This window comes from Nannospalax galili, unplaced genomic scaffold (genome assembly GCF_000622305.1).
Source record: "Nannospalax galili isolate Female #2095 unplaced genomic scaffold, S.galili_v1.0 scaffold1090, whole genome shotgun sequence".
Classification (NCBI taxonomy): domain Eukaryota; kingdom Metazoa; phylum Chordata; class Mammalia; order Rodentia; family Spalacidae; genus Nannospalax; species Nannospalax galili.
The window spans coordinates 452,665-461,997 of NW_008327607.1; the positions used below are offsets into that span (position 1 = coordinate 452,665).

General features: G+C 50.2%; 1 protein-coding gene across 1 annotated transcript; it reads left to right on the forward strand.

Annotated features, from left to right (window-relative positions):
* The first annotated feature begins 1,388 nt into the window (after positions 1–1,388).
* On the forward strand, positions 1,389–7,358 carry Wfdc2 (WAP four-disulfide core domain 2). Its single transcript, XM_008835733.3, has 4 exons — positions 1,389–1,501; positions 2,009–2,152; positions 4,603–4,749; positions 7,191–7,358. Exons 1-3 carry the CDS (start codon positions 1,426–1,428, stop codon positions 4,746–4,748), a joined length of 366 nt encoding a protein of 121 aa, XP_008833955.1. The 5' UTR covers positions 1,389–1,425; the 3' UTR covers position 4,749; positions 7,191–7,358.
* Positions 7,359–9,333: the final 1,975 nt, after the last annotated feature.

Sequence of the window (9,333 nt, forward strand, 5' to 3'; positions counted from 1 at the left end):
TTTTTTTTTTTTCCTCTGCAGTACTGAGGATTGAACCTAGGGCCTCACACATGCTAGGCAAGAGCTATGTCTCCTGAGCCACATTCCCAGGCCTCAGTTCTCATTCTTATAGATGACAAAATGGGTCTTCTGAACAGGGACATGTTTCATTCAAGGTCCTCCAAATGGGAATTGGTGGGGGTGGGAAGCAAACCTAGACCAGAGTCTAGAGAGTTTTTGATCAGAGTTGAACTCAAGGGGTTCACACCTTGGTGAGTGCAAAGCTTAAATAAACCCAGAGTGGAGAAAGATTCATTACCTGCAGCAGGTCAGGAGAGCAAGGGAAGAAGCCTCCTTGAGGAGATGCTCTCCCCAGCGAAGGAAGGGCAGGGATTTATTAAAGAAAGCTGCGGAATTTGTTAGGGAGACCTCTACATATTCATCTGGGGGAGGCACTCAGGGAAAAGGCGCATTCCTGCACATGTCCAGTTTGTACCATAGAGGCTTAGCTGAAAATAAAGGCTAGCTTGAGGGGGCATTAGAGGCAGAACTCTGCCCAGAAGGCGCCTGCTTCGTTTGTCACTTTCCACCTCCTAAATATTGTGATGGAATAGAGGAAACAAGGGCTTGGGGGTTGAGATGTGGATTCAAAATCTTGCCTGCACAGCTTTGTAAGGGAATTTGGGGTGGGGGATCCTAAGGCCCTGGATGTCCAATTTGTGTGTCATAGAGAGGAATAACTCTCTAGTCATAGTTTACAGGGAAGACCCCAAGAGACAAGGAGCTCGCTGTTCAGAACTAAAGGAGTGTGCTGTGAAGTCAGAAGGGCACACCAGAGCAGATCAGCCGGAAGCTCTGCACAGGCGCTTCACCTTCATGGACCTGTTCCTTGTCACATGGGCTCCTTTAGGAAGGACTGCTATTTCTGTTCGCTCTACTACACCTAGCTCTACCACAGCTGCTGCCACCAGTAATCCCTAAACAGAGATCTGCACTCTGATGCATCTGACCCCAAGTCCAGCCACTTAAATCTATTAACTCCCTGCAGCCCTGTTCTTTCCCCCTCAACCCCTGACTCCAGTCATTCCGGGGAGAATCCCAGACTCTTGAAAAAGGCCCCAGGAACCCTGGACCTGGGCTCTCTGCTCCTGCTGTGCTGCCCTGCCCTCCTGCAACCAAGGAGGGAGGAAGAGAGGGAGGAGTGGACAAGTGTCCGGCTGCAGCTGGTCGAGCTGCTCCTGACCTGGAAGCTGCCTCGGTTCCTGGTTCCCACCGGAGCCAAGAGTGACACCTGAGCCCGGGGGATTGTGAAATGGCATAAGGTGGCAGGGCGCCCGCACTGCCCGCCTCCCGCACCCCTCGCTCGGCCCCGCCCCCCAGCGCGTGTGGTTAAATCCCCCCACCCAGGCTGCAGCTCACACCTGCACCCCGCCCCGGCCCAGCACCATGCCCGTCTGCCGCCTCTGCCCGCCTGCCGCCGGCCTCCTTGGCCTGCTGCTGCTCAGCCTCCTCATGGCCCCAGGTGAGTACAATCCCCTTGCCCAGCGCCCAGAAAGGATAGCCCGGCAGAGGGCTCAGGAAGAGGGGGTTCTGGGGCTGAAGTGGGGGAGACCAAGGAAAATTAAAATCTGGGAACCTCTGGGGCCTAGAGTTAGTGATTCTTGAATTTTAGGGTCTGAGGTCCAAACCCCACCCCATGCAGAGGTGGGACCACCACTGAAAGTTGGAGGAGTTGGGGCTCGGTACTGAAGTGGGGTGGGGAGGGAAGATGAAGTGGGGAGGATGAAGCTTCCTGATGGTTAGAGGCGCAGGTGCTCAGAGGACTGGAATTTGAGGGCTCTCAAGCCAAGCATTAGGATGCTTCCAAGTGTCAGAGATCCCAGCCCGGAGATGAGGCCCTGGATGTTCAGGAGTGCCCCCCCCCCCCATAAGGCTAGGGAGTGAAAAGTCTTTGGATGTTGGTGGGCATCCTCTGCAGCTGGGGCTTGGCTCTCCCTTCCACGGTCCTCTGCTCCCCTCCACCCCCTAGGCACGAGAGCAGATAAACCCGGCGTGTGTCCCGAGCTGGAGGCGGGTTCGAAGTGTACGCAGGAGTGCGTCTCGGACAGCGACTGCGCCGACAACCGCAAGTGCTGCCCGGCCGGCTGCAGCTCCCTCTGCTCCACGCCCAATGGTAACCCCCCTCGGCGACCTGGTGGGGACCGGAGGGGCCGCAGAGGGCTACGAGAGGCTGGAGGGCCCGGGTTCCGGCAAGGAGGGCACCCCCAGACCCAGAGACCCCAGGAAGGCCCAGGCGGATGAAACTCGATCCACCCATGCCCGCCCTTGCCCAACCCTGGGGGAGACAAAGGCGTCAGTGAGGCGTGGCCCAGGGGAGGGCCCCCCATTCCTGGCTGCACTGGAGCCTGTGATGCATGACGGGCTTCCGGGCACATACAGCCGGACTTGGTTCCGGGGATCCGGGGCGCAGTAGTTTCCTTCCTTGGCCGGCTGCAGAATGGACAATCCCAGGCTCAGAGCTGGGACCTGAGCCCCGGGGAATTCTCGCCTCTCCTGGTGCCTTGCAGTACTACCGGGGATGGACTGTCAGCGCCCGGCCTGGCATGCCTCCTCAGATTCCTCCCTCCGGGCGGGAAAGAACTTTCCCATTTCTTAAGCCTGGAAGTGAGCAGTCGAAAGAAAAGTTCTTATTCAAAGTCACACCGCCATCGCGTGGCTGGCAGAGATGTTTCTTCCTCGGACACTCCCTGATTGAGTGGTTTGAGGAAAGTCAGGATCCTAACCTGACTTTCCTTCCATCTTTATCTTTAAACACCATCTCCTCCGCCCTCAGGACTGAGCGGGGGGGGGGGGTGCTCCATCAGCGGCTTGCTGGATGTCAAGTCTCCACCAGGCCACCGATTCTGATCAGGAAACGTTGAGGATATTCGGGGTGGGGGGCACGGACACTCAAAGGTATGTAATGACTGGTCTTTACTCAGAATACAGCCCCTCCCCATACCTGTGATTCCCCCCGCTTTGCTATTGCCCCCCAAAATGCCAGCACATTTATAATTACCAGTCCTCATACACTATGAGCAGAGAGGTGGAAGGTAGAGGGAGGACTTGCCCATCAGGGATGGCTTTTGGGTGTGGTGGTCCTTTGGGTGGGCCTGGGGAAGGAAGACCAGAAAGAGAGATAGAGGTGCTGACAGATCAGAGAGGAGGAGAGGCAAAAAGAACCATCAGTATTGTTAGGTAGATGAACATCTTATTCCCTTGTCTCAGTTGGACAAACTGAGGCACAGCCCAGATGGCTTCCCGAGCCAGGAGGTTTGAATTCTAGCTCTGCCATTTCCTAGGGGTGTGAGCCCGAGTTACCTTCTCTCTCTGAGCCCCTGCCTTCATGCCTGCAAAGTGGGAATAATAATATTACTCTGTAGGGTTGACAAAGGGGCTGGATGAAATGGTCCACAGCAAGAGTCCTTGCTGTGGATACTCAGCAGAGTAGCTTGCGTTGGTAGAAAATCATATCCTAACAACTCTTATTCTGGCCCATGTATCTGCCAGAAACACAGGTACAAGTCAGGAATGTGTGTCAGCCCTCACGTGTGCATTGCACTTTACAGTTTATAAGTGGCATAGCGCCTAGTGACTACTGTATATACTGTGGAGCCAGATTTCCTATGGTTCAAATCTTGCTTCAATCCTGCATGACTTTAGGCGGAGCTCTCAGCATCATACTACCTCAGTTTCCTCCTCTATAACATAAGGGAATCTTATTATTTATTTTATTATTTTTTAAAGTTTGTTTTTATTGAATTTTTGTGTATTCTATACAGAACATCTCAATCAATCATAATCATCTTTATACCCCCATCCCCACTGGCACCCTCCCATAGCCCCTCCCCCCAACATAAGGGAATTTTAATGGGCTCATTAAAATTTAATGGGCTCCTCTAAGATTATTTGAGAATTTGACAAGTTAGTGCCTGAATAATGCATAGTACATGACAGGATCTGATGAAGAGCATAGTTATAATTATTCACCATTACCAAGTACTTTTAAAAAGATTTATTTTATTTATTTTAATTTTACATGTATGAGTGTTATACCTGCCTGTGTATAAGTACACCTGTGTTGTGTGATGCCCGTGGAGGACAGAAGAAGGTGTCAGATCCCCTGGAACTGGAGTTACGGACGGTTGTTAACCACTGTGTGGGTGCTGGGGTTTGAACTGGGGTCTTCTGCAAGAACAACTAAGCCATCTCTCCAGCCCCCATTACCAAGTAGTTGGACAGGGAGGTAGATAATGCATGTTTACCTCCATTGTTTTGCAACAACCTCATGATGTGATGGCAGGGATTACACATGATAGCTAAAGACTGAGGCTCTGGGAGATTTGGGTCCTAGTTCATAGGGTTAGAAAATGGCAGAGCTGGGACTCAAGCCATCTGGATACAGGAAGAGAGATTTTCAATAATCTCCCCAGGACCCCTGAGAGTAGCTCAGGTCACCAAGATCAACTCATGTTGGCAGCTCTGCTGTCAGTGAACCAGGTGAAGGCCAGTGGTCAGTCATACTTTGCTGATTGGCTAACTGCACCCCTCAGTTTATCTCCTCTTACTCCCTTTTCTACCCAGAAAAGCCGGGCTCCTGCCCCAACGTGGACTTGCCCCAGCTGGGCATCTGCGAGGACCAGTGCGAGATAGACAGCCAGTGTCCTGGTAACATGAAATGCTGCCGCAATGGCTGTGGGAAGGTATCCTGTGTCACACCAAGATTCTGAGGTAGGTGGGAGCAGGGGAGAAGGTGCAGGGATGTCCAAAGGTGGAGGTGCTTACAGCAGGCTGAAAAGGAAGACCTTGGAAAACACACTAGCGCTCGTGCATCTCACGAATTCATATTCATTAAGCATCTACAACATGCCACCTCCCAACTCCTGATGCTGGTAACATCTTTGAGTGAATAAATCAGAAAACAGTATCTGTGATGAATTTTATCACCTAATGGGTGATTTACAAATTAAATGAGCAAGCCAGTTTTGTAGTATGTTACTGGGAGATAAATGCTCTGGGATAAGGAAGAGATGGCTCAGCAGTTAAGAGCACTGGCTGCTCTTGCAGAGGACCTGGGTTCAATTCCCAGCACCCACATGGCAGCTAACAACCATCTGTAACTCCTGTTCCAGGGGATCTGACGCCCTCTTCGGACCTCCTCGTGCATGGCACGACATGGGTGCACTTAACACACATGCAGGCAATATACTCATACACATAAAATAAAAATAATAAAGAAAATATTTTTCTGAAAAAGGAAACAGGGGGCAATAAGGTGCCTCCCCCCGGAAGGGAGATAAGGAGCATTACTATAAATTTACACAAAACAGTGGGTGAAGACCTCACCAAGAAAGTAGGAAATGAGAGGGCTGTGAGCAGGTCCAAGGAGTGCTGCAGGCAGAGAGAGGGAGCAGAGGGCACAGAGACAGGAGAATCCCTGGGAACACCCTGAAAGTTGGGCAGGTGAGCAGGGGAAAGATGAAAGGCGATATCCTGGTCCCGGGGCAGCACATTTGGGGCCTTAGAGGCCAATGTCTTGACCCAGAGGTGTTGTACCCTCAGACAGAGACTTGCTCTGACTGACATTTTCAGAGCAGTCTCCTGTGATGTGCCCTAGTCTGGATGAACTGCAGAGAGTAGGGCAGATTCATAGACTTACCTGTGAGTGGACAGGTGTGGACACCTGGACCAGGATGGAGGCAGAGGAGGGAGATGGTAGGTTTGCCACTTGGTGAAGAAGGTGGGTAGTGTTTGCTGATGAACTTCTGAACTTGCCTTTGGTTTAACAGTGAATCAGGAGTTGGAAGGGAATAGCTGCACCCTGGTGGGAGGGGCTGGTGGGTAGAGGGGACAGGGACAGTGGCCAACAGGGCTGAGGTAACTCTTTTCACTGCTAGTGAGAAATAGAATAGCTGAGAATCTTTATATTTTCCCAAGGCTCATCTTCATGGGACAAATGTCGTAGAGATGGTTAACTTTAGTTGTGTTTGAAAAAGGTTATTTAAGCAGTTGTTCCGAGCAGGCCAGAGCTAAGTTCAGTATCTTTGGTGCCTCTGGCCTGAAAGGAAACACTTGTGGAGTTACCCTAGTATAGAATTAAAACTTTTAAAAAAGGGTACGGAGACCTAAAGGGGAAAATGAAGCCGTTACTTGATTGGCCCATGAGATGACCCAGTACTATGGCTATATGAGGTGCTAAGATGGGATAGTGACCACCCCCCTCCCCTGAGCTTGAAGTGCAGTGGCTGAGACTGGAGGAGAGATGAAACCCTCTGTGCCAGTGGTCAGTGCCCTCCGCCAAGGGGAACAGAGGAGGAACAATCACCTGGGCCTGCATAGGGGAGGAAGAAGTAGGGGTAACTGCAGAAAACTGCTCAGCATGAAAGGATGAGGCAAAGACAGGTGATGTGTGGATAGGATGCCATCCCAGGCAGAGAGAGCAGGATGAGCAAGAACTTGGACATGCCCTTTCATTGAAACCACAGGCTGCTGATAGAACAATTAGTGCATAACAGAGAGAGAGAGAGAGAGAGAGAGAGAGAGAGAGAGAGAGAGAGCGCTGAAGCCCAGAGTGGGGAAACGTGCCCAAGATCTCATGCTTGTGATTTCAAAGTGTGCCTTTTAGTGGCTAAGAGGGAGTCACCGTCTCCCTAGGACCCTGACCTTTGCTATAGTACCAACTGTCTCATCTTTATGAGTGCAAACTGCATGGTAGGCATTGTGGACAGGAAGACCCACGTTCAGATTTCAGCTCTGACCCTTCACTAGCCTCTTCATCTTCCTGCTTACAGAATGGGGATAAATATTATTTATTTAGTCAACTCATCTCAACCACCTAAGGAAGGAAGGAAAGGATGGATGGTGGGACTTCCAGGTAGTAGAGGGAAAATTCCTGGAGAGACAAATGTCCATGGGTCCCTGGGTAGGCCACAGTGGTCAGTTGGGACCATGATATACCCAAGTATGTCCTGGAGCAGGTATGAGTTGGAGCATAAGAGATGAGTCTAGAATATGCAGAGAAATACAGGCAGAGCCTCAGGATGGTGAAGCTTTGCTGAGTGTCCGAGTGGGATGGGGTGGGATGAAGGGCTGCTTTAGGGTGTAAGCTGTTGGTACTTTTGTCTAGTATGACCGATGCTATTGCTGATGGTGTCACGATTTTCTTCTTCCAGCTTCAGCCACCATCAACCTGAGGAACGGGAAGGGGATGTTTCTGCTGGACCGTGCATCTGATGTCATCCCTGCTGCCCGCCCCTCGCTCTAGCTTCTGCATTTTTTCCTGGTCCCCAAATAGCTTCTCCCTTTTCCAACCAATAAAGTGATTGCTTTCAGCAACTGAGGAGCCATGGCATCTGTTTTTATCACTATGTCCCTGTTTCTCCTGACTTGTGTTGAGGTGGGTGGGCAAGTAGGGGGCAACTGGGTCATCCAGGTCTGAAGTCCAGAGAGGTTAGCTCTGAAACTTGGGCTTGTGTCCCATGTGTTAGCATTTCCTGGGTGGATCCTTCCACCAATTCTGCGAGCTGGGTTGTTATTTTCCAAGGGTCGTGGATGCCAGCCTGGGCTCATAGAGGTGTTGGACCACCTCCAAAGTCACTCATATTCACCATTGGGTGGTGCTGCACGTCTGTCTGCCAGACACTGTGCTGGGAGACTCACTCATGAGGTCTCCTGGCTTCTCAGAACCCTCCGTAGTTAGTAACAATCCCAGGGTCTAGGAAAATGACTCAGTGAAGTGCCTGGCACACAGCATTCAGATCCCTAGCACACCTGTGTCAAAAAGCTGTGTGCGGGTATAGGGGTGGATCTGGTTAATCCGCAGATCTCGCTGGCCAGGTTGTCTAGCCAAGCAGTGAGCGCTGGGTTCAGTAAGAGACCCTGTTTCAAAAACTAAGGCGGAGGGGCTAGAGAGATGGCTCAGTGGTTAAGAGTACTTGCTGCTCTTCCAGAAGACCTGGGTTTGGTTCCAAGCACCCACATGGTGGCTCACAACCACCCGCACGCACATACTGCACATATATACACTCAGGAATACACATACACATAAAATATATTTTTTAAATTAAATAAAGATGGAGAATGTCAACCCTGAAATTTAAAAAGAAAATTAATCCAGGCATGGTGGCACATGCCTTTAATCCCAGCACTCAGGAGGCAGAGGCTGGTGGATCTCTGTAAGTTCAAGGCCAGCCTGGTCTGGCAAGACTGTTTTAAAAAAATACATTTTTTTGGAACTGGAGAGATGGCTCAATGGTAAGAGCACTGGCTGCTTTTGCAAAAGACCTGGGTTCGATTCCCAGAACCCAATAGCATCTATCAAACAGCCATAGCTCCAGTTCCAGGGGATCTAATGCCCTGCTCTGACCTCTGTGGGCATTGTATGCATGTGGTGCATTTATATACATGAAGGTAACCCTATATACACATAAAATAAAAAATATGTTTGTTTTTTTTTTTAATTCAAGACTGGGGAGATGGCTCAGCGTTAAGAGCACTGACTGTTCTTGCAGAGGACTCAGGTTTGATTCCCAGCAACTACATGGCAAGTAACAGCCATTCATAATCCCAGTTCCAGAGGATCCAACAGTCTCTTCTCACCTCAGCACTCACTGCAGGACATGGGTGCACTTACATACATGCAGGCATAACACTCATACACATAAAATAAAAACAATTAAAAAATTTTTAAATTTATTATGTGTGCGTGTGCATGAGCATCAAGGCACACGTGGAGTTCAGAGGACAACTTGCAGGAACTGGTTCTCTCCATCATGTGGGCTCAAGGGCTTGAATTCAGGTTGTCAGGCTTGGTGGTATGCACCCTTGCCCACTGAACCATCTCACTAGCAGCCCTGAGATCTTAAAGCAGTCCCTGCCCATCTTTGTGCCTCATCTATCTCTCTTGAAGCAACTGAGCAGATCATCTCCATGTTTTCTTCCTCCGTCTCTAGGTAGTAATAATTGTTGTTGCTTAAGGCAAACCAAATGAGTCCAAAATCAGCGTTCTTCAGTCCCCTCCCCACGTGACAGGAAGACATGACATAATCTTACAGAGGAAGTCTTTCAAAAAAACTCCCTGTTGAGGAGTGGGGCTGGATAAATGACTCCAATTAAGAGTACTGGATACTCTTGATCGCTAAACATAGTCACAATTGGACTTGTTGATGGTTGTGCTCATTCATTAAAGGAATGCCAAGCAGGGTCACTGGACCCTCACCTGAGTATCCAGCCACTCTTCCCAGCCAACTAGTCCAGCCTTGGAAGATAAAAGAAAAATGAGGAGGAACCCAATAGAGGGATGCTTTTGGAAGCCCT